The sequence below is a fragment of the Megachile rotundata genome, chromosome 3 (genome assembly GCF_050947335.1).
Source record: "Megachile rotundata isolate GNS110a chromosome 3, iyMegRotu1, whole genome shotgun sequence".
NCBI lineage: Eukaryota > Metazoa > Arthropoda > Insecta > Hymenoptera > Megachilidae > Megachile > Megachile rotundata.
The window spans coordinates 17,548,014-17,572,570 of NC_134985.1; the positions used below are offsets into that span (position 1 = coordinate 17,548,014).

At 31.4% G+C, this 24,557-nt stretch overlaps 3 protein-coding genes across 7 annotated transcripts; 2 read left to right on the plus strand and 1 right to left on the minus strand.

Annotated features, from left to right (window-relative positions):
* The first annotated feature begins 32 nt into the window (after positions 1-32).
* LOC100876049 (BRD4 interacting chromatin remodeling complex associated protein) lies at positions 33-12,379 on the plus strand. Of its 4 annotated transcripts, none has more exons than XM_003703029.3 (16): positions 33-282; positions 871-1,504; positions 1,691-1,871; positions 1,953-2,033; positions 2,145-3,710; positions 3,784-4,032; positions 4,127-4,228; positions 4,439-4,543; positions 4,923-5,067; positions 5,157-7,615; positions 7,688-8,098; positions 8,182-8,385; positions 8,460-8,992; positions 9,119-9,362; positions 9,581-9,683; positions 9,764-12,379. In XM_003703029.3, exons 3-16 carry the CDS (start codon positions 1,767-1,769, stop codon positions 10,501-10,503), a joined length of 7,047 nt encoding a protein of 2,348 aa, XP_003703077.1. In that variant the 5' UTR covers positions 33-282; positions 871-1,504; positions 1,691-1,766; the 3' UTR covers positions 10,504-12,379. The 4 variants fall into 4 exon arrangements, with proteins under 4 accessions (XP_003703077.1, XP_012140059.1, XP_012140061.1 ...); XM_012284669.2 differs by having other exon boundaries at positions 871-1,339; XM_012284670.2 differs by lacking the exon at positions 33-282 and adding an exon at positions 517-712.
* Positions 11,664-24,533, minus strand: LOC100877732 (uncharacterized). Its single transcript, XM_012284666.2, has 10 exons — positions 24,317-24,533; positions 23,815-24,154; positions 23,163-23,373; positions 22,747-23,076; positions 22,572-22,677; positions 22,163-22,478; positions 21,965-22,089; positions 21,639-21,886; positions 21,525-21,553; positions 11,664-16,701 (listed from the first exon to the last, which is right to left on the minus strand). The coding sequence occupies exons 1-10, from the start codon at positions 24,336-24,338 to the stop codon at positions 16,677-16,679; spliced, it is 1,752 nt and encodes a 583-aa protein (XP_012140056.2). The 5' UTR covers positions 24,339-24,533; the 3' UTR covers positions 11,664-16,676.
* LOC100876944 (uncharacterized) lies at positions 15,385-19,396 on the plus strand. 2 transcript variants are annotated; one of them, XM_003703037.3, is made up of 5 exons: positions 15,385-15,532; positions 15,637-15,875; positions 15,954-16,148; positions 16,294-16,569; positions 16,641-19,396. In XM_003703037.3, exons 1-5 carry the CDS (start codon positions 15,385-15,387, stop codon positions 17,331-17,333), a joined length of 1,551 nt encoding a protein of 516 aa, XP_003703085.1. In that variant the 3' UTR covers positions 17,334-19,396. The 2 variants fall into 2 exon arrangements, with proteins under 2 accessions (XP_003703085.1, XP_012140057.1); XM_012284667.2 differs by having other exon boundaries at positions 15,640-15,875.
* Positions 24,534-24,557: the final 24 nt, after the last annotated feature.

The following is a 24,557-nucleotide window of genomic DNA, read 5'->3' on the forward strand; positions in this document are numbered from 1 at the left end:
TGGTAAAAGCTTTGGGATTTTATAGACTTGTGCTAATGGCAGCCTTGACAAATACATAATGGCCGTTGCCACCGAACAGTGTAACGCGTACATGGAACTGTCGTGTGCCAGGGAAGTTTATTATTTTAAGTAGAATTTTTCCTCTCGCGTAGTTTACGCATGTCGTTTTCGTTCGCAGAGGGACATGACATTGTGTTCAGAACTGAAATCACGTTGAAAGAAGTGCGAAAAAACGAAAATTCGCGAGAAGAAAACACGGGTGGCAAAACCGCGTTCGCGGAGGTAATATTGACAATTTTTCATCGCGACGCTACTCGCATTTTTCCGCGTCAATATGAAATACACACATCCAGGATACCTCCTTTGAGTTTCTTGACTAGTCAAACGAAAAAATTTTTCACAGATGGTTGCTTTTTCTTTTGTTTACGCCTTGTCAGTTGGGCTTTTGTTGTGTGCATCCGCGCGCCGCTGGTACCCAATAAGTGAGAGTGAGATATACGCGATTCTTGTATGCGTGTAAGTGGCTTGTGTGGCACGTATGCTTGCACACAGGCGCGCAACTTATAACCTCAAAATATGCTTCCAGCTGTCGAATTTTTATACAAAACCCTTTTCCCGCTTTAGAATAGTTAATTACACTTATAAGTGTCATTGTACCATAAAAACATGACGATTGCTATCATACTACATACAACAAAACTTCATAGCAATAGTGTGTATATTATTTTGAGTGAAAGTTCTGATGAATTCAAACTTTACCAGTATAACACAAATTTAGAAGAAGCATAGTTGTATTGATGAAATTATCAAATGTATTAGTCTTTTTTGTAAGTTTATAATGTCTAATTGAATATTGTTTGTATGTTGCAGGATACAACTGAACTACAAGATATGTGAAACCATAAGTGTTGTGTATGTGACATCAAAGCAAATTGAAACTTAAAGCAGCTCTAAATCATGTATACAGTGCGAATGTAAAATGTCCTGATATTAGTGTTTTAAATAATTATAAATTTCAAATATGTACCAGTATTGCTTGGAATTGGGATAATACAATGTAACTTGATATTTATGGAGTGATATTTGGAAGTGTTTTATATGCATCGTTTTTAATGTAGTGTCATGGAAAAATGTAGTTCAATTGTGTTTATACATGGATGTAATCTTGTTACAAATGTTCTTAAAGGATAAGTCAAAATACTTTCAAAATGCTAGTGTGCAGTTATTCTTTAATGGATAATGTAGTTCATAAAAGAACTACCTACTGTGTACAAGAAATTAATATCCAAGCGTGGTTATCATTGAAGTATGATATTAACCAGAAACATCAACAAACTCTGTAAGCATACATATTTGGGGAAAATTGAAAAGTGTTACCTAAATAAAGGGTAAAATACGAAGTTACATGCATGACAGGAATAGGAGACGTAGGTCGCAGACGCGTTGAGTGGCGCCGTAGCGCAAATACAAACTTCTTCTGTCATTAAATAATAATTTATCAGTGGTAAATAATATTCTTTTTTGTATAACAATAACACTTACAAAATTATATTTTGAATAACATTGTTCTTACATGTATTCTTAGATTGAAGTTTTTTGGATTATCGTATAACTTTGAATTTATTTGAACTTATCCAGCTATTGATTTCACTTAAATTAATAATTTTCACTGTGTGTTGCAAATATATAGGAGTATATAAAAGCAAGCACAGATAAGCTGAAAAGGTGGCTAGACGCTGCCCAGAGTAAAGAGGGGCTGCGTGGGCATGCAGCAGCCTCAGTCACGCCCTCTTCTCGGGGACTCAGTATCCTCTACAACTTCCCCGACTGCTCGGCGTAGCAATCCTGTTGCTGTATTGACACATCAACAAGTATCATCTTTTTAGCAAACATTATATAAAAGAATCATTTTATACATAATATTATACTTAATGAATTATTTTGTTTTCTAGTTACAACAATTACAGCAACTACAGGCTCAAAATTCGAGTGGTCAATCGTTGACATTTGCTTTACAACAGGCATCAAATAATGTAAGTAATTTTAACAAAAATATTATTACTGACGTATAAATGATTTGTTTGAAATTACATTGAAGTGGAAAGAAAATTAGTAATGTTTGTTTTTGTTATAAAAATTTTCAGCCACAAGACCAAGGAAATGGGTCAACAACTGGAAATCACATAGTATATGTTAACCAGTTAAACCATTTAAATCAGGGTACCATAAATCCCTCGGGGACTGGTATGGGCCTACCCCCGGCCACCCCCACTTTTGGGGTGGGCCTTAATATGGGATTGCCACTATCACTTCTAAATACCAGCCTTACATCCCTCACATCTAATGTTATCACTACGTCAAATCCTTTGCTTAATTTGGGCCTGCCAAGTATAAATACAGGACTAACTCCGATAAATCCTAGCCTCAATCACTTGAATGCTATAAACTCTAATTTAACCTCGAATATTGGTTCAAACAGTATTAATAATGGTTTATCTGGTTTGGGACAGGATTTAAACAGTATAAATACTGGAATAAATAGACTCAATACATTAAATTCAACAAATATAAGTTCCGGATTGTCCAGTGTGAATACTGGAATTAGTAATGTAAATCCGAATTTGACAAGTTTGAATTCAAACATAAACCAGAATCTTACCAGTTTGAGCACAAACTTTACCTCTCCAAATTCTGGTGTATCTGGTTTAACTGCTATAAATCCAACTATAAACGCAAATTTAACTACTACCAGTATAAATTCTGGTATAAATCAAGGTCTCAATCGACCTGTTAATGCTTTAACGACTGGATTGACTCAAACTAGTCTTAATTCCAGCAGTACACAATTTCCATTCCAAGCTATACAAAGTATACAAAGCATTGCACCACATATTGTTGGGTCAAATATTGCACATGTACCAAGTTCTGCTATATCGCAGCACCCAAATTCAAACGTTTCTACTATTTCACAAATATCAAATACTGGTACTCTGACAAGTTCTAGTATATTCACGAGTACGGCAAGTGATTCAAACCATTCAACCACAGCAAATGTGAATCACGCTTCAAACGTGAATCTTACTACAAATATTTCACATCTTGGTACAATGCACTCTAATTTATCTAATGTGTCAACATCTAATGTGCAGCATATATCTGCATCAAACGAACCAAACATGCCACTGAATCATAGTTCTTCTTTAAGTTCCTCTCAGTCAACTGGATTTCAACCTCAGCGACAGTATTCGCAGGGAATTAACCCTGGTTTAAGTTCGTCTGTAACATTAACGGGTTCGTCTCAACCATCAAATGTGGTCAGTACAATAAATACTGTAAAGTCTATGCAAAATATTCAGAGTCAAAATATCAACTCTCCGAGCAGTCCATTTTCGATACCGCTAAAAAGTCCGGCATCTAATATTGCACCACCTACACCGAGCCCTAGTCCCAACAGACTGTTACTTAGAAGTCCAGCATCGAACTCAATACAGTCTAACAGAAACAGTCCAAGTCCAGTTGGGACGTCAACTTCGAATAATAATTTTAATATACAAATGCAAAGTCCAATGCAGAGTCCAATGAGTGTTAGTCAAATACAAAGTCCTGTACTTAGCCCATATCCTCCTGCAAAAAGTCCTCATCTATTAAGCGGAAATAACTCTCTGAACAACAGAAGTCCAGCACCTGGTGGTAGCCCTGGACCACCTGTGGTAAGAAGTAACTTACGGTTCATTTAATTTATAATATATAGAACTTCGATTTTTATATTTGTCTCATTTCCAGGTCAGACCTAATACACCAATACTTCAACAAGGTATGCAAGTATTGCAAATTATTCATGGTACACCACAAGGATATCAATCAACACCGACTCAGTTAGTAACTAGAACGCATTTAATTGGAAATCAACAAATTCAAATAGCAACTAAACCCGCAAAACAGCCACCACAAATTTTACCAAAACCTCCGAATCAACAAGCTACTGGATCACAACAAAAACAACAACGTGTTACCACCACGATTACAAATCAAGTAATGTATTCTATTTCGTCATAATCTTCACGAAATGTTTGGAAGTCTTTATTATTTATTATTATGTAAACATGAGTTATCGATTTGTTATAAGGTAACACAACAAACTCAACCGCAGTTAGTTCTTGCTGGCCCTCAGCCAAATCCTACAACAGCTACAATGATACCAACAGCACAAGGTCTACTGTTAAACCAGGTAGTAACATCTGTTTAAAGTATCTATCATTTGCATGTTTGTTCATTATGTGATCATTCAAAAATACACACATTGTGCCTGTTTTAGCAATTATCAATATTATACAAAATACTTTTAATATTGCTTAGTATCTATTATAACAGCTTACATGCGTTTAGTGTCACAAATATCTGCTTTGTGCTTCATGTGTTTATCACATTTCATACATAGGTTTTGCCGTCAACCGGACCTGTTATTGTACAGCAACAACCAGGTGGTGTTCAACTTATACTAAGAACGCCAGCGAGCGCCCAACAACAAACGCATACTGCACAGGTGATGGTTTCATCCATTCAATCATTCGACTTCATCATATTCACAGCCATTGCTTTCTTAATACTTATATACAGAATTCTTTTTATATATCATTTTAAGTGTTATTTACATTCATTGACATTTTTATATTCCTTATCATCAATTGAACATTATCGCATTTTTACGTCTTACATTCATGCATTCAATTTTCAGATAAATTATTTTGATATAATTTGTATCACATTAGTAAACGTTATATAAAAGTAATATGAAATAAAATCAACGAATTTTATTTTGTAGGAAAGAATTCGTGGTAGTTTTTCAAATAAAGTTTAACATAATAACAGAGTTTTAAATGGTAAAGATTTATATTTTAATTAAATAATTTCTTTTTTTGTAGCTAACACAACAGCAGTTAGTAAGGGTTGTTACAGCACAAGGTATGCAGTTACAAGGCATTACACCTACGTTTTTTGCTGTACCTAATGGTTTTCCTCCAGCTGCTTCTCCAGTAATTAGACATACCCCTTCTAGTCCTGCACCTTGTAAGTTTCGTACTTAATAGGCTATTTGTCATAAAAAATTTTTCTTAAAAAAATGTTAAAAATATTAAAATTCATTTTGTTTCACTCAGCTGCTAATTCAGGGACTGGCAATTCTATAGTGATTCAAAACGCAATGGTTCAGAGCCCTCAGCCACAAATTTCACAAGTAGGGTCGAGTGCTAATACTAGTAACACTCCATGCTCGCAAACTGTTGTTGAACAGACATTATTACCACCTCCTAAGAAGAAAGCGAAAAAGAAAAAGAAGACAAAACGAAAAGATGATGAACCGCCAAAATTAGATCTTGCTAGTATAATGAAAATATCTGGAATTGGAGATGATGACGATATTTTTGATACTGATCTTACAACTGAATCAGATGTGTCCTGTCAAGTTCAAGTCGAATCGAATACGGGGCAAAATCTGGGACAACTTTCATCCCAACTAACAATACCTAATAGTTCTGCTCAGAATCTGATACAAGTACCTGCACCAAATACAACGAATACGCAAACTTCTGTGTCTCAAACTTTGAATAGTCATCTCGTTGCCCAACTTCAGATGCCTGTGCAGAACCCAATACAAGGTCAGCTACGATTTGCTGTTGGAGAAGATGGAAGAGTTGTTCTACACCGAACTCCAGAATTAAATCAACCCGAAATGGATCAAGCAACTGCTCAAGCATTGATACGATCATTAACACAGGGTGGTGGACAAAATTCACCAATTATTTCTCATCTTCTTGGACAAACGCAAACGACGACACGGTCTTCACAAAGTACTGTTTTACAAAGGCAAAAATTCGTTAAATCGCCTCTATCATCCAGTGTTTCAACAGTTACTACTACCGTAACTCCTGCAGGTTCACAAAGTGTTACTTGTGCTACTAGTCCTCAACACGTGCAAATATGCTCAAAATCAAATAATCAGCAGAAAAGTGTGAATGTTCCTCAAGAATCCAATCCTGTGTTAAATGTTTGTGTCCAAAGCAACCTTGCGTCTTTACAAACACTGGACATGCAAGCATCAAAAAGTATTAATGTGCAAAATCTTACACCAATATCAAAAACTAATCAGTCGTCTAATTCTAGCCTTTCACAACCAAACAGTAATATTCTAACATCTGATGTTTTACCGACAAAACCTTCGCATACTACGTTCAGTGTACAGAACTCTCGATTGACTAATGCGAGCCAAGCAACTAGTAATCAACAAAATTCTAATGTTTCCACACAAAAATCTAGTCAAGTGCGACTTACAAATGCTTGTGTTACTACGAACGTGCGACAAAATTTAAATAAAATATCTCAAAGTGGTGTTCATGTTCCAAAATCTTTGCCAAATAGTTTAACTATACAAAGTGAACATAACATAACAAAAAGTAATCAAAATCCACAGGAGACCATAACGTTACAACAAGAAACGCCAATATATCAACATAATCCACAACAACAAGTAACAGCGCAGACTGTACAAATGCAAAATGTCCAACATGTTTTTGAACAAAACCTTCAAACATCTGGATCAAATGCTCAGCATAATTCCGTAAATATGTTACAACAGCAACAAAGTTCTTGCAATGCCATGCAACATGATACTATGAATGTTCTGCAACATTCTAGTATACAACAAAATACAATTAATGTTTTGCAACAAAATGCAGCTGGTAATGTACAAAATATGGAACAAAATTTACAATCTAGTATCAGTGATGTTGCTCATCCACAACAGAATGTTACTGCAAGTATGCAACAGCAAAATGCATCTGCCGTTTTGCATAATACAAGTGTACAACAAAATGTGAATGTACAACAACAGAAAGTTGTTGCTGCAAATGCATTTTCATCTGCGAATGCACACCAGTTTGAGTCCCAGAACACAGTTAATGCCATGCAACAAGGATTAAATCCACAACAAAACAGCCAGCACCAGAATATTGTTATTACGAATGCTCCTCCTTCTAATACTATGCAACAAAACGAATCTCAAAAGGTAGAGAACCAAAGTACAACGATGCTTAATTCAGCGGCAAATAACATATTGAATAATGCACCAAAAATTACGCCTGAAATTTTAAATGCATTAAGTAATTTAAATCCTAATGACCAATTGTTAATTGCGAACGCTAATGGGCAAATGCAAGTAATTAGTCAGCAGTTGTTACAACAGTTTTTGGCAGGTCAATTAAATGCAACTAATCAGGTACAAAATCAGAACCAAACACAAAAAATCGTGATTGGTGAGCCAGATGCAAATAATCAGAATTTACAAGGTGTACAAATTAACACACCAACGAGTCAAATAATTGTAAATAGCTCTGGAGGAGCTCCAACTATTCAAAACAACATACAAAATATTGTGGTACAAGCTGCACCGTCTCAAATGCCACAACACATACAGATTCAAAATTCTAGTTTCCCTAGTCAATTTATTGACAATCTAAATCAACAACAAATCAGAAATTTAGGTGCCAGTCAACCAAAGAAGACAAAAATTGTTAAAAAGACCAAAACTGTTGTTACTACTCAAAATGCAGGAAACACCCAGGTACGTGAATGAATTTTTATTATTATCTCCACTTTTTTTGTTCACTTTTCAATTCAAAAATTATGATAATAGGTAACGAAAACGATTACGGTAACTCGGCCAACGATGATATCAACAAATACCTCCAACTTCCAGAAAAATGATAATTCTAACAAAGCGAATACCGTGGCATCTCAAAGTACAAATCCAGTTAAGAGTGAATCTTCCCAAATTGTCACAAATGGTCCTGTACTTCCACCTTCTCCTGGAGCTCATTTGTCTATTCCTTCGAATGGCCAAATGGTCCAGAGAGTTCAGACTATTCAGCTTCCTGCTCAAAAGCAGCAATTGCTAAAGAATATACAATCTCAAATACAAGCTATATTAGCTCGTAAATCAGGTTCACAACCGGATCAAACGGTTTTGACAAAATTATATCAAGAACAAGCAAAAATTTTAGCAAGTGGAAAAGTTGTTAGCACCACAACACATTCCGTTAGTAGTGTAAGTTTCATTTCGTGTTATTTGTGAAACAAAAAGTTGAATTCATATAATTATACAATGCTATTTAATTTTCTTCCAAACAGGGTTCAGAAACAAGTTTCAACGTGAATGCAGTTTCAACAATAGCATCAAACTTAATGTCCCAAAATTCTTATAAGAATCAGACGTCTGCAGTACAAACTCAAACGCAAACATCTACGACTGTTCTAACTTCCCAAACTTTAAATTCAAATACACCAACGACTGTTCAAACTAATACGCCTAGCAGTTATATGAATAGCCTTACAGTAAGGAATAATTTATCACATTACAATTGTTATTTTGTTATATTTTTATTGATTGTTTACATTGTAATTTACAGATACCACAAAATGTGCAAGGACAACAATGTGTACAAAATAATCAAAATGTACACCAAACGCACACGAAACAGCACAAGATTTATCAGAATCATGGAAATCAGATATTAAGTCCGTCCTCTGCCAATATGCAAATATTCTCACCACCAATTACCTCTATAGCTACTGTGCAGAGTAACGCACAACAGTTAACCACAGTTCAAACACAACAAACAGGAATGCAACAATCAACGCAATGTCAGACAGATCCACTAGACATTAAACCAAATATACAGACACCAAGTCCTGTAAAACAAGAGCTTTCTTCACCTATTCAAGTACAAGTTCAAAGTGGGTCTCCTGCAGGACAGATAGCCTCACCTAGAATGATTGTCAAAGGACCACAAAGGATTCAAAGTCCTGTAAATACTAATAGTAATCTCAACAAACAGACTGTTAGTCCAGGCAGCAATTCAAGTCCTTTAGTAAGTCCGAGACAAGGTGTTAAAAGACCTGCATCTAGCCCAATTTGCAGACAAATTAATCGTAGTGATTTGTAAGTATAACTTCTTGTCAATGTCGTTTAAATAATTTTACAGTTAAACAAAAAAAATATGTTTAATTGGTTACTTGAATTTTCCGTGTCACACTTAAAAATAGATTTTTATTTTTACTTTTATAGATTGGAACAACAATTAAAAATTGATCAAAACGGTGCGATAAATCCGGATGTGAATACACCATTTTTGAGTAAACGCGATGCTTGTAAACGTCTTGTAAGGTATCATTGTTTAAATGAGCAAGTACTTAGTTCTAAGGATTTGGCAAAAGCTGACGAGATATTTGAAGAAACTGCAAAACATTTATTATCTAAATTTAACTCTATGATGAACAAATACACCTATCTTCTTCTGATGGAGAGTATGGTATGTTTAAAATATTTTTAATCTCGTTTATATGTTGTCATATAGCGTAAAAGAACGTGACTTTTAATTTAAAACACTTTAGATATCAACATATATGAATTTAGATTTTATACGCAATTTACTGAAAAATAAATGCAGATGCATAATTATTTACATATGTATTTATAAGGTATTTTTGTAGTATTTACAATAAATCATTAACTGAAATAAAATTGCAGCGAGAAGTTCGGACATCAGAATTGATGATGATTGACAGAACTTTTGTTGCTGAAGAACAGAGTATACTAAATAGGTTACGAGAACAAGAGGCTAAAGTTAATGGTACATTTATAGTTTCAACATATTAACAATTAATTCCGTCAAATATATTATAATAATTATTTCTGCATATTGTTTTATAGAAGAGTTCAAAAAGGAAGAGAAGCCATTGGTGCCAAAGGTTGAACCTGGTCTTGTAGAAGAGGATAAATTATCATCATCGTTGACTAATGTATCTGTGAAACGTGAATTAGAAGATGATTTCCCGAGTGACGAAATGGAATGTAAACCAGTGATAAAATCAGCAAGTTGTACTAGCGGTGATTATGATGAGTGGGTAGAAATACAGAAAGAACTAGGCGTATATCCATCTACCACAGACTCATTTAAATGTAAAAATAGTAATAATAGTGGTAACAATAGTGCGTCTGCTGTGACTGTTACGAGATCGTCCAAAACAGAAAGAACACGAGCGAATGGTGAATGCCGTACAAGTGTACCAAGTGCAAGTGTCTCTGGAGTTCAAAATACCGTTATAAAAGACAATTGCGAACAGGATAACGCTCCAGTTTTCGAAAGACGTTGGAGTTGTGCTACTGATCTCGAACGGGATTTACTAGAAGATGCTGACAGCCTAGATGGACTGGCCTTACATTCTCAAACACAATGTCCAGGCTCTCTTCATGTAACTACTGAAAGTGGAAATGGTAATGAACACGATGATATTACTGCACAGGTACAGTCTGCCATTGACAGCATTCTTAATCTTAAGAAACGTCCTACAAATACATTACCCGGCAGTAATGGTAATAGTGCATCGCAGTCCAGTGAATCTAAGGACACAGTGCTTGATCAAGCAGTCCGCAGCATTTTAGGCTCGTGACCCTCCTTTAATAAAGTATGTTAAAACAAGTGAAGTTAATGGTGAACATCGTACTAGTTGTTCATTTGGAAAATTTTAAAAAGAACTATGTATCTTTTTGGTGATTTTTTGTGGTTAATGTGAATAATATAAAAAAGAACTACGTTTGACATTAAGAACACAGCAATGTTATCTTTGGTAATGCATATCTGAAATCATGCAGATTGTTAAATTATTTGTACAAATCTTACAGCCTTTAATTTCATTTATACATAAATTAAAACAGACTAACTGGATTATGCGATTTCAATACTTCTTCGAAATTCGTAAAGAAAATTTCTTTTCTGCAATGGCAATAACTACTCGTAAAAAAACATGTATACTTTCCAGTAGTCTAGTTGTAATAAAGTCATCGCGTTTACCTAAATCTAGCAGTTGTACATGTGGATAGATAGACAAATAGATCGATAGATAGATAATTAAATAAATAGATAATTCGCTCAGATTTTTCAATCTGCCACTTTGTAATGTAATTTTGTAAAAAGTAATTATTTAAAACAACTTATTCCACTTTGTCTGTAGTACTTGTAGAGAAATCTTATGGATACTTAAAATTGGGTCGGTGAATTGTACATACATTTTTAACGTGTATTATTAATATTATTATTGCTATTATTTGTATTATTGTTATTGAGATTTATTCTCAGAATCATTATTGTATTATTATTATTATTATTATTATTATTATTATTATTATTATTATTATATTATAATTATAATTATTACTACTATTATTGTCAATGATACCAACATCTCAAATAATGAGAAATGTATGGTATAAAGAGAAAGTAGTGGTTTAAGAGACTGAAATGGAAGACAATGAAAACAGAAGGCAAATGATATATAAGGTGAAAAGGGAACACAAAAACTTCTATATTAATTTGAATTCGTTTCTATTTAATGTATATGCAGTCTTAAATGTTAAAGTGCAAAATCAAACAAACATTTTTTAAGTAGATATAGTATTTTACAACTCTTTTGTCATCACATAAAATCACAATAGATCTGAGTAAATGATAAATACATGTGTAGAGAGCAGATGTGTGGAAAAAGGGTAATCACACATTGGTGACATTTTAAATGAATAATAGATGACCGGTGATTAAGAACTAGAAAGCAGATCTTTCTATATGTGCCTTTTTATTTTTTACATAGTTAACAACTAATGTATCTTGTATGTATATTTGACTCGCAACTTTAATTCGATACTAACATATGGAATAATAAGTACAGATCTTTTTAATCGGTACATTAAAACCATAGGATTATGGTCAGAGTTAATCATTGTTTTTAAATATCATTGACTAGAAGAATAATTGATCATCGTCAACAGTGCTTTTGCAAAAAATTTCAGTTTACGGTTGTACTTTTGCATCCTTTTCCCACATAAATTTATGATAGCTCTCTATACACAGAAGCAATGAAATGTTTTTGGCAAAAGCAATCCAAGACTGACGTATATACAGAGAATCAAGCAAAACTATGTAATGTATTACAATAAGAAATAATCATTTGTACATAATATTCAATTACACTCTCGACGGCAATCGTGACTTAATAAATTCTTCAAAGATTTTAAAATTTAGATATACTAAAGATTCTTTTAATTCTAATAAATTGCCGATATTTCACGAGTATGTGTATGAAAATATTTTTATCCTTATCTATGTCTAAGATTTCAGTTTGCAGCATGAAATTTAATTTCCTGCACTGAAAAAGAATCAATGATTTCTGTGAAAATGATATCGTATAAAATGCCAGACGAGAGTGAAGTCAAATGGTTAATGCGATAAAATGTAATTATAATTACCAATTACATGATTTTAGATATCATGAACATCTTGTAATAACCAACTCCTTTCCTATCACAACATCACAGAATTATTGCTATTCCAATTTCAACAAGTTTAGGTGCCTTATAAGAGGATATTCAAGTACATATTATATACTATTTTAATAGAGGCACATGAAACTGTTGAGTGTTTCATAAAAAGTAAATAGTTTATTATATTGCTGATATAATGTGCATAAGTAATATATTATAACTAAATATTATTAGTTGAATTTTTTCTTTAAATTATATCGTTTTCATCAATGATTGTATAATTTAGTACCAGCACTTAAGGCATTTAAGAAATGCTTGAATATACTTTATAGTACTTTATATGGTGGTGTCTGCCTTAAATCGAATTGCATGATTTGTTCATGTGCCTACATTCGTAATTTAAATTAAATTATATACTGACAGTAATTACTGTAGTTCAAAATATTTTTTATTTGAAAGTGTACTTTTGTAAAATCTACTTTGAATTCTTTTAATGCTTGGAAAATTTCACAAATGAAAATGAATAATATGAAATAGATATATAAAAACGTTGTCGATCTTAATTAACGACTTTTATGCGATTTTTTGATTTGTAAAACTTGCAGAAATGAAGTATATTTAATAATCATTATAACAATTCAGTTTTTTCATTTTTAATACTTGTTGATATGATTTCTAAATAATGTTCAACAACAACATGTTAAAGGTAAGTTAAATTGTACAAAATATTTCAAATTCTTATAATGTCTAGAATGTGATTTAAGTTTTCAAATTTCGAAATTTTTAAGTTCCCAAAATCTTGAATTTTTAAATTTCGAAATTTGATAATGCCTGGTCAGTTCCTCTCCCCGCTATTCGAGCATTTTACCCATCACATGTGTGATCGGTGAAATAGAAAATGTAGATAATAGAGCAACATATACTAAGTTTTCACCGAGGGTTCAAATCGGGTTAAAGTCGGGTTAGAGTTCAGTTGCCTTGCCTGTTTCCATCAGATCAAAGTTACGTTGGAGTTGCGGCAGGGTTGAACATTACCAACTGCACAAAGTCAACTACCATATTCTAACATGTAAAGGTTATATTATTAAAATGGATCGGAGAGCAATATTAATTTTACAATATCAAAATAACATACAAAAATTATTTCTCATATTACAAGATCACCGACAAAAAGTAATAATAACCTTGTTTACACCAATTAATACAACACGTGATACACAATGCAATTTGGATTTGTTATGTTGGCAACATTAACTCGACTTTTGTCGTTTCCACTGAACCTCAATTGAACGATACCCTACAATTTTATAGGGTAGAGTTCAACTTCAAATTTGGTGTTTCCACCATAAGAGCGCTCACCTCAACCCGATTTGAACCCTCGGTGGAAACTTAGTCTATATTATTCTTAGTACATTTTTATACTCGAACCTTTGGCGCGAAGTACAAAAATCGCTTCATACACACTCTTTTTCATCTTCTTTCTCATTCATGCCAACTTTTATAATTCGTTTATAACACCCGTATACGGCATAATACATAAGGAATACAAATATATAAAAATATTGGAATATAAAAATGTGTACATGAAAATACAAAAGTACAAAGACTTAGATCTAAACTTATACTCAAATCAAGTATCAAACTCTACATGAACAACTGTTTTACATGTGCACTTTTTCTTATTGCACCATAACATTGTGTTGCACATTAGTTGCTTTGGTCCCTCTATCTCCACCTTTATTCCCTATTTCCTATGTTTCCACAGTTTCACACTTCTAGGCTGCATTTATTGAGAAATGCGCCTATTAGCCTCAGTATCTTAGGTTTGCTCATGTCCTTTAAAAAAAGATAAGTTGTTCCATCTGCTGTTTCTAGGTCGCTGTGACAAGCATAGATTATGAGCAAAAACAGCAAAAAGGCAATGGCGGCTATTCTTTAGACGACTACTGAATTTATTATGAAAAATTTCGGAAAAATGTGATCTACGTGTTGATTCAAGGAAAACTTATTCAAGGTATGTGCTGACCGGATTTTCCACAAATTTGCGAATCTGACAATCGTTGCACTTACTACATACCGATGGATGCCACATGCAACCACATGTGGATTTAAAATTAACAAATAATTCGTTATAAAAACATAACTAACCATGAAATACAGTTTTATTTATTTTCAACCGTATTCTAAGTATTTCGTATTAAATTTATCAAGTATAAGAGAAAGTTTGATACAAAATTGTATTTCATTCTTACTACATTTGTACCGAATCTTTTTCGTGATTAATCATATTTATCCTTAATTTACGCGATGATGGTACGCTAATATTGTTTTTTATTCAAATCTACATATTTTAAAATAATAGTGCAATTAATACTAAATAATTCTGAATTCACAGTATAATGTATATTGCAAAAAGATAGGAGGCTTGAACCAGTTATGAAACAGATTCGATTCTTAGAAATATGTGTTAAATCTTATATATCGTAAATATTATATATTTAGCATGTAAGAGTCCATTCTGTATTTTTCTATTTTATTTCAAATATTACTGTAACATTGTTGTGACTGTTAAATTAAGTATTTTGTTCTTTCATTTAATTACTTTTATGATTGTTACTTCATATAAATTTCTTTGTATCTGTTTTTGATTATTTTATTATTGTTATGTTATTTTGTTTGAATAAATTATTTTTATTTATAGTTGTGTTTATTTCTTTTGTTTCAATATTATTCCTAATCCTCATTGCTGCGCTACTGATCAGTGGGTATAGTGTAATTATTTTTTAACACATTGTTATCAAATAATACTAATTCGGTATCCATAGGTGTGGCCCAAAGGCGGAGGGATGATATTGCTCATAGGAATAGAGATGGCACACAGTATGTGCAAACAATGGCTGACAAACAAATAGAGCAGTCACCGTGTTCAATGAATAACGAATGGTTGTTGCTAGTAGATCAGATAGGGAAGATCGTCGGCAGGCAGGAAGGAGTAAACAATCGAGTGTGCCTAAGTAATGAGCGAGACTCGGCATCATCTTCACTCGGTTTCGGACTTGTATGCAGCCGACGAGATAGAAGTACTTTTATTGGAAGAAATTCGTGACCTGGAATTACCAGCTTCTGCATATTCTAGACCTGAAGATATTCAAGATTTTGACATCGGTATCAACTATTTATATTTTATATATTAGGAGTTCTATATATCTTAGACATTATAAAACATAAAACATTTGGAGGAAAGGTATAGACTGATATTGTATTAATAGCAGGTAGTAGAACAGGGGGGCAAATTAGCTCCCAACCTTTGGAGCTGGATTCACCAGGGGTCCATTCAACAGTCCATTCATGGGACTCGCATGCTAATTATCATGGTCATTATGGCTATGATCACCATGACACTTCCTCCAATGCTTTGGCTTGGCCAAGAGCAAGTCATTTGGTTCTTTACTGTGACATACAGGGGCATCTTAAAACAGCTATTGGCGTTGTTAGACTTTTACTGCTTGTGAGTAACATTTATTAGGACTTGTTATTTATCTGTCCCTTTTTGTCTGAATGATATTAAGTCTAATTATTTGCATAGATATCATCTGCAGCGTGTTTGGCAACATTGTGCAGCTCCGGCACTGCCAAGGTCAGCTTATTTATGTTGCCTTTAGTCGGGCGGCTGCGTTTCATGATCTTTGTAGCAGTTTTCTGTTTTTTGATCACTGCATTGCTCCTCTTCCTTGATATTTCGCATGTTATCTATGTTTTTCCTTTCAATTGGGCTAAGTTGGTAAGTAATCAACAATTCATTAATATTTTATTCTCTTTGTTGATATTAATATTACATTATTCAAAGTATAAAATCAGTTAATATGTAATTATTAATAATTTAATATTTTGACACTAATATATCTGATAGAATCCACCTCTTATAGAATGCTTGGGTATTCACTGGTATAGGCTTATCTTACGCCTTGAGTAGTGCATTATTAGCATGCTCTATATGGGAATATTACAGTGGTGGTTGGGTACCAAAACGGACTCGTTCTCAGTTATCTGCTGCGGCAGCACTTGGATTATCATGTGCTATTTTAGCATTTTTACTTTCATGGATACATGGCCGCAGTAGATCAAGTTGCAGGAGTTCAGATAGTCGTACTCATACACCAACACAACTTTATAAACCTGTTGATAATTCTTCTTCTTCTGGAGTAAGTATTTATGGTCCTTGTGTTACATCAAAAAGAAATTCAAGTTGTTAATATCAATTATAATTTTACAGGTTACTCTCAAAGAACGGAGCCCCAAGAGGCCAGATTCATGGGTTGTAAAAAATCAACAGTCTAAAAAACAAAATACAGATAGTGATACAAATACAAATAATGGCCATCACGGCAACGATACTCATTCAAAATATAAACAAACAGCTAACAGAAAGGATCATTGGGCTTCAGCGAGACAACATTTCTTACCATCACAAGAAAATAATGAAGATATTCAAAGAGAGGATGTTAATACCGAAAGGAGAAGAAGACGAAGAAGAAGAAATGGTGATAGTAGTTCCACGGGCGATGGAAATTTAATAAGTAATAAAACCGATAGTGATCATATTATTGAAGAAAACAAATCTAGACGAGTGCCGCGAAAACTACCTCTGCAGTCGGTAGAGCAATCTCGACCTTGGCCTGGGGCTGAACGCGGAAGCAGTAGTTCTATGCAAGTTAGAAACAAAACTTTACAAATGCCAGTGAACAATAACGCACAGGACTATTGTGGCATAGATGAATCTAGTACAATGCAAGTGACTCAAAATGGTTTTCATTGGGAGATGGAATGTACATCTAGTAACAGTATGGAAAAAACAACAGAAATAACTATGGATCGTACTGCCATGTGGTCTGGACAATGGCATCCACCACCTGATGACGTTCAACCATGTTCTAGCAAAACTATTGATCCTTACAGCTTTGCCTGATCAAATTTGGAAATGTATAAATATGTTCTAGAAAATATTGGACTCATTGCAGTGAATGACTTTTGGGAACATTTATATAGTACAGAAGTTTCCCTTGGAATGATAGTTCCATAATATCATATTTCATTTTCTTTTACTATGTTAAAACAATAAAAGCAATATTTTATTGTTTTACCAACAAGATAAGTTATTTCAATCATGAATTTACTGAATGAAATATGTTTCGAACTACATCTAGTCATATTAATTTCAAAGGTAGTGCACAGTGATCATGAAAAAAAACTATTTTACCATCTTCTATGTCTGTGTTCTTGTTCTCTGTGCATAAAAGAAAAATGTTATTTTTTAAATTAAGCTGCTGATCAGTTATTTAATATAAGTGTATAAAATTCTATTCCATATTTAACAAGGGAAAAGGGACAAAATTGTTGTATCTGAAGATTTGAGAATCCTGTATAAAGTTATCGTTGCCTTGTATATTATGCTGCCAAGAAGATAATTTATCCTTAGTTGTCGATTTTTGAAGTTTTGCATCATACAACCAGACTGCCCAACTTTGATATACAGACAATGTCGTCTCATTCCAATTATATACTAAATAATAAACCTAAGTATTAATGGAATTATTTGTAAGTATAGTTTTTACTAGTATTTGAACACTAAAATATTTGTTTATATATTATTTTTATTGTATTTTAATACCAACATACTTTAGTTTTATGTATACTTAATAATTCAATAGTGATGATAAAAAAAATAGCGAGTAAAATGTAATTAAATTTATCGACATATTATTTTTATTTATTAAATTTTGAAAATTAGTTTAAAAAATGTTTAAATTAGGTAAAATTATTTTCTTATCAGAATTAGTTTAATTGTAGTTATTATATGACAAATCAGTATGCACGGAACAAATGTTTAATCTGTGTTATTCCAACTTTTTAATATTAAGATACGCTCATTAAAATAATATTATTGCACAGAGATGGACATAGAAATGAGTTTCACGAGTATGATTAAAAAAAATTGTTTTTCATGATTGTAATATAGTGTAACACGATATTCGTTAATATTTTTTAGCGCTTTATGAATTATGATTGAGTTGTAAGTGCTTATCTAATTTAGCAGCTGAAGGTCAATCCATCTCTATTTTTGTAAAAGATATATGCACTATTTTCAATTCCTACATGTAATTTAAAAACAATTAGATGAGGAATACAATGAACAGCAGTGATATTGTGTTACTTCTTTAATGAAAATTTCAAGTCATTTCTAGTCCAGTACTCTTGTATAATCCTATCTCTTTACTGGTTCATCGAAGGGAAAAGTAATTTTTAGTACATACATATCGTATTAGAGGTACAATTTATCTTGAAAGTTATTAAAACACTGCATTCTCTGACCAACTGGTCCTTAAAATTCCTTTCATTGTATAAGAAGTGACATATAAAATGAATTACATTGGGACCTCTGTTTCTTTTTTAGTTTATTCAATCGTTATAATCACACATGTATAAAAAAGTAACTAATTTCAACTAGGTTCATAAGTGACAACTATTTTGTCTTTTGATACAATATTAAAGTATACACCCAAATCAGACACTTAATTACACGTGGGCGTGTTTAACGGTTGTTTAATCAATTATAAGATAAAAAGTGTGTGTTTATATAGAATCATACAAAAAAGAGAATAATATATATTATGGTAGCTTCGTTGTGGTAAATACAAATAATGTAATTTCGTTTTTTTTTAAACACAACGAAGGAATAAATGTAATTTTTCTTATACATAGTACATATTAATGTACTGATGAAGTGTTTGGAAATACAAATACATTTCATGACAAAAATGTTGGATGGAAATGTTACATAGTGCAAGATATTTAGCTTACGAGTTTAACTAAAATGATAAAAAAATATGTATGGACACTGCCAAAAAAATGTAATGCTCTTTGAGTGTCATGTATGTCAAACAACTTTGTTACTTTTTCAGTAACTTAGTATTTGAGGCTTTACCTCGCTACAATCTGCAATACCTCATAATAAATGAATTGTTAAACTTATATTTAGTATGTGAATCTACAACACTGTTTAATATATTTCTGTATAAACTTTAACCGAAAACGCTTCAAATTATAGCACAAATACTAATAAAAATCAAACTTAGGTTTGAACTTCAAAAATTTTAATACATTATAGAACTTATAAATTGTTTAAATATTACTGTTCAAACAGAATGTAAATTGATTTCACCTTTCTGCAAAAATTGTTGTTTCTTTTTTTAAATAAATTTACTTTCTCTTTACTACAAATTAATCATTGAAAAAATTGTTCAAATAAGTAGGAGTTATCTACAATATTTTTGTTCCTTATTTTTGCTCTCATTGATACTCACTCTAAATTTATATTCTTTTGATATCTTTTAATTCTAACAACAAAAGCAATGAAAACATAAAGAGGTATTTGCATTAAACCTAATGTAATAGTTATTTGATCAAATATTGACGTCTTAGACTATTATTCAAATTGATCTATAAACAACTATTCATGCTAATAAATAGCAACATCCATTCTACGCACAAACATCATTTCTTTTTTTATATAGCATCATAAAATAATTATTGTTACCATATGATTTAGCTTCTTTTATTATTTAAGTTAATCAAAATACCAATGTTGAACACAATAATTTATTTTTTAAAGATAAATAAATAAAGTTTGGAACAGTGCAATTTAATAATACAAAGAACATTTTCTAGTGCACATCTATTGTTTCTTAGTCACTGTAATACTAGATAATGACAATCCAAAAGAGACGAATGAACTACATGATGCAAGAGCCCTTTGGCCTAATTTTGTTCATTGAGTACTATCAGAAGAAACAAAAAATTCTTTGAGTACGTTTTCATTTTGGAATAGGTGCTGATAACTAAGTATTGAGAGCATTGTTAATACTTGAATTCATTATGATGCTGTCAGTACTAACAACATTAAATATCTGATATAATAATGTTTCTATTTGTAGACTTTGCAAAGGTAGGTGTGTTAAATGTTCTCTGAGACAAGAAAAGATTATTGTGAGTTGATAAATGTGGTTGAATAAATTACCAAGAGTTACATGATTTCAATTTCTAACTTGTTGGTAATTTCTTATACTACATAGCGATGGTCTGGACAATAACGATTAATGATCCATATATAACACTTAAGTTAGTATTGTCGTTTATTCTTTTAAAAGCCATTTTATACACTTAGAAATAATGAAATAAGCGACTGTTGTATAGTGCATAGTGCATATTACACAAAGTCGTGAATGCGTATATTATATGTTAATTATAAATAAACCACGAAATGTTAGTAATTAGAGATAACTTTGTTCTATGTTAATTAATGAGGAACACGTGTATATTTGTTAATATGTTGTAAGTATTAAGGTTCGATTGGCGTCAGTAAGGAACGATATCTTGCGTATATGCATTTAGAACAGAAATTGTCACGCAACCTTTCGAAATATAAAAAAATTATTAAAACTATTCGCGATTAATCTAGCACTCACAGTTATTATCTTTTACCAGTGCCAAAATATGGTAGAATATGTATATATATACATATTCTTTATTATATGTATGTATACCAATATAGATACATACATATAAAAATACACATACAGATAAAGTCATCAATGTTCTATTAATTATTGAAACTGGTGTAAGATAAATGAAAGGATGAGAAATTTTATTCAATCTGTACTTTCCTGACTTAATAGTATGAACTAATATTCGTGTATCTAATGAACACCCTTATTTCTTTGACACATGTAATTTTGTAAACTGTCTCTGCATTTTATATTATTCTGATTTGATTCCTTTTATATGACCATTCATGTAATCAAGTATGTATATTTGTAGATTAACATATTTTATATTCAAAAATTTGAAAACTTTATAGAAGTCAGTAACAATTCCTTAATCATTTATGTTACTGTTCCTATCTTTTTCAATTTTCTAACTACATCTCTTAATTGTACCCTTACTGTACCCTTTGCTTCATTTCCTTACTTTTACTTTGTACGGAACACTATTTTCACATAATGCAATACAGAATTCCTTCTGACATAAGAGTAAATGGAGTACACCAAAAAGAACACAGTAGGATATATATGGTACTAAAAGTAATGACTAGATAACTTACTCTTTGTTTCTTGAAAGTTGAAGTGGAAACTAAAACGAGAAAAAGTAACAGTTAAATAAATAATCAATAATATTTACATATCTGGGTAGTTTTTAACATTTATTTATGTCTTACCTCTTGTGAAAATCTTAATTGTTTTGTTCTTGGATGTTTCCAATCGTTGTATTGTACCCAAGTATATGGACTGTTATACATATTTGATAGTCCTGATCGTGCCACAGTATGCACTGAAAATTGTGGGTTTACTGTTAACTGCTCATGTTGTTGCAACAACTGTTGTTGATAGAAATGACTAGAATAACATGGATCATATTTGGTGGAAGTCCCCACGGATGATAATGCCATGGAATTTGCTACTGCCACTATAAAATAATATATATAAATATATATTATACGCGTTTATTCAAGTTATTTCAATTTTAATCATAATTGCAATAAACCTTTAGTTTTTTGAATATTGAGTAATGTATCATAGTATTGTTTTTTAAATGTAGCCAGCTTTGTAATGGATGTGGATTGTTGCAAAGTGTTAACATTATTTTGATTCGTTTGCTTCATTGTAAATCTGAATATAAACAATTTTATTAAGTAAATTACAGACCATGAAAAATATTAAATCTGTAAAATAATTTCAGTACTTGTATTGTAAATGTTCTGTATTATCTTGTTTTTTACATTCTCTTGCTGGTGTTTTATCAAGTGCAGTGTTTAAATTCCTATGAAACATATCTATTTGAGCTGATTTTGGATAAATATCCATTGATCTTAATGGTTTGTCTTCAACAAATTTGTTTGTATTCTCTGATATGTTTACACATTTTGAAATATTCTTAGTATTTAATAAAAAATCTAACTCATTCTTATTTTCCAGATTTTTCTCAGTTACAAAGTTCCAATATTTGGATGTCAGAGGGACTAAATTTAAAGATTTAATTTGAGGCAATATTGGAAGTTCTAAACACACAAAAGAAAAACACATTTGTTACATTTATATTTGTTAAATAAAAATATAGCAATCATTAATAAGTATAAAATTGATTTTAGTACCAATTAAAATTTCCTGCTCAGCACGTTTTAAAAAACTGCATAAACTTGTTCTGAGTTTTTTATGTACCACAAAGTTATTCATTATGAGATTATTTTCTTTTAGCATCTGAAATATTATTTACAAAAAATATAGAATACTGAAATAATTATTTTCATATATAAATGTAATTATCACCTTTGAATTTGTTACTGTATCTTTTTCTGTTTCATCATAGCATACAACATCCATTTTGTATATATCTTGCTGAATTTCTTGTTCATTTTTAAATTCTTGTGCTAAATGTTTATACATTTCCATATTGATAATTTTATTTTTGTGTATATTGTTGTCGTATTTTTTAAAATTTTGATTCATATCTTCACTATATAAAGTTTTACAATCCATCTCTGATTTTGGAAAATATTTGTTATCATGGGTTACTCCTAAGTTTAGAATTTTAGTTTTATCTTCTTTGTTTAAAATTGCTCCACTTTTATACAATTTTCTTTTAAAATATGTATTATCCTATAACATTAAATAAATTTTACTTAAAGGAATAACTAAATCAAAGCTACTATTATATTAACAACAAGTAAATCACTTTTACAAACCTCATAAAGTGCATGAGGTACATTAGCTTTATTGTAATGATTACAATTATTAAGTTTATCAATAGGTAATTGAAAAAGTTTATCATCTGCTGTCTTAGGAAAAACTTCACAACAGGATGTAGTACCTTGATAAGAATTAGTTTTATACAAAAGATGAGGAGTCTGAAACCATTCTAATTTTGACTGAAGCTTTAATGAGTCTTCTTCTTCACTAATATTTGATGAAAAATTTTGTTTAATATTAATACACGTTTCTATACATGGAATGTTATTATCTAATGTATTATACATGTAATTCACATTTTTTACATGGCTATGAACCATAGAGATTTCATTGGGAGGAAAACCTCGAAATACTTCAGATACCGAAGGTATAAACTGTATGAAGAAAAATAATTTATATATTAAAATCAAATTAAGAAGTTTATATAGATATTCAAATACTCATAAAATTAATTTTTACGTTATTATTTACTCCAAAATTTTGGGAAGCTGTATTAACCAAACTATTCTGATTCAAATGCATCTTTGATTTTCCATCCAAGATTTCAGTACTAGACTTACTTTCAGAAGCAAGGCTAATTAAAAAATAAAAAAGTATACTTATTGGACATATTATGAATATGTAAAAAATATTTTCCACAAACCGTACTTTTGGTATGTAGACATGTTATTAGCTGATTTAATTAGGTCAGTAGTTTTACATATTATGTCCTTTATTGCAATATCTGAAGCACCTTTTGGTAGTGGTATTATAGAAATGATACGTTGTTGCATATTACTATCAAAATTTTCAGATAAGACTAGTAATGTTTTCAGTATATGCTCATATGCACTTATTCCATCATCAGGATGGTACATATTTAGTAATTGATTCATTACATTAATAATATTTTTATACTTTGAATTCTGCTGTAAAGTAATCCATGAAAATGGATAATTTTCAAATGCGGGACTAACATTTACTGTAGTATTTCCATTTTCTTCAATTACTAAAATAAAAAGTTAATTTTGTTTATTCAGTTAACTTCAAAGTCTTAATACATGTAAAATTAATATAGTAATTTGATAAAACCGATAAGTTTAGTGAAACTGATATGAAATATTATTTGCTATAATTTGAATAATGTATTTTAAATAGCATTGCTACTTACTATCGGTAGAATTCATTTCCATTTCGATATAAACGTCTATTTATAAAATGACAGTTTCTCTAATAAGCTTGGACATATAGCGGAATTTGTAAATACAATTAATTGGTAATTATCAAATAATAAAAACAGCTGCTTCGGCATATTATTGTCGACAATTGAATAACGCATTTCTAGCAAGTTCGTTTGCAAGTCGATCGAAATCGGATTATAAACTGAACTGTAAAACATTTTGCTTTTATGT

Excerpts from the sequence above, each read along its gene's own strand:
- LOC100876944 (XM_003703037.3), top strand. The coding sequence starts at position 15,385 with ATGAGCGAGACTCGGCATCATCTTCACTCGGTTTCGGACTTGTATGCA. Across the intron at positions 15,876-15,953 it reads TTGTTAGACTTTTACTGCTT|ATATCATCTGCAGCGTGTTT; the intron begins GTGAGTAACATT and ends TTATTTGCATAG. Across the intron at positions 16,570-16,640 it reads ATAATTCTTCTTCTTCTGGA|GTTACTCTCAAAGAACGGAG; the intron begins GTAAGTATTTAT and ends ATAATTTTACAG.
- LOC100877732 (XM_012284666.2), bottom strand. The coding sequence starts at position 24,338 with ATGGAAATGAATTCTACCGATA. Across the intron at positions 22,678-22,746 it reads ATACAGTAACAAATTCAAAG|ATGCTAAAAGAAAATAATCT; the intron begins GTGATAATTACA and ends ATAATATTTCAG. Across the intron at positions 16,702-21,524 it reads CAACTTTCAAGAAACAAAGA|ACTGTTGATTTTTTACAACC; the intron begins GTAAGTTATCTA and ends TTTGTTTTTTAG.
- LOC100876049 (XM_003703029.3), top strand. The coding sequence starts at position 1,767 with ATGCAGCAGCCTCAGTCACGCCCTCTTCTCGGGGACTCAGTATCCTCT. Across the intron at positions 5,068-5,156 it reads CCCTTCTAGTCCTGCACCTT|CTGCTAATTCAGGGACTGGC; the intron begins GTAAGTTTCGTA and ends TGTTTCACTCAG. Across the intron at positions 8,993-9,118 it reads CAAATTAATCGTAGTGATTT|ATTGGAACAACAATTAAAAA; the intron begins GTAAGTATAACT and ends TTACTTTTATAG.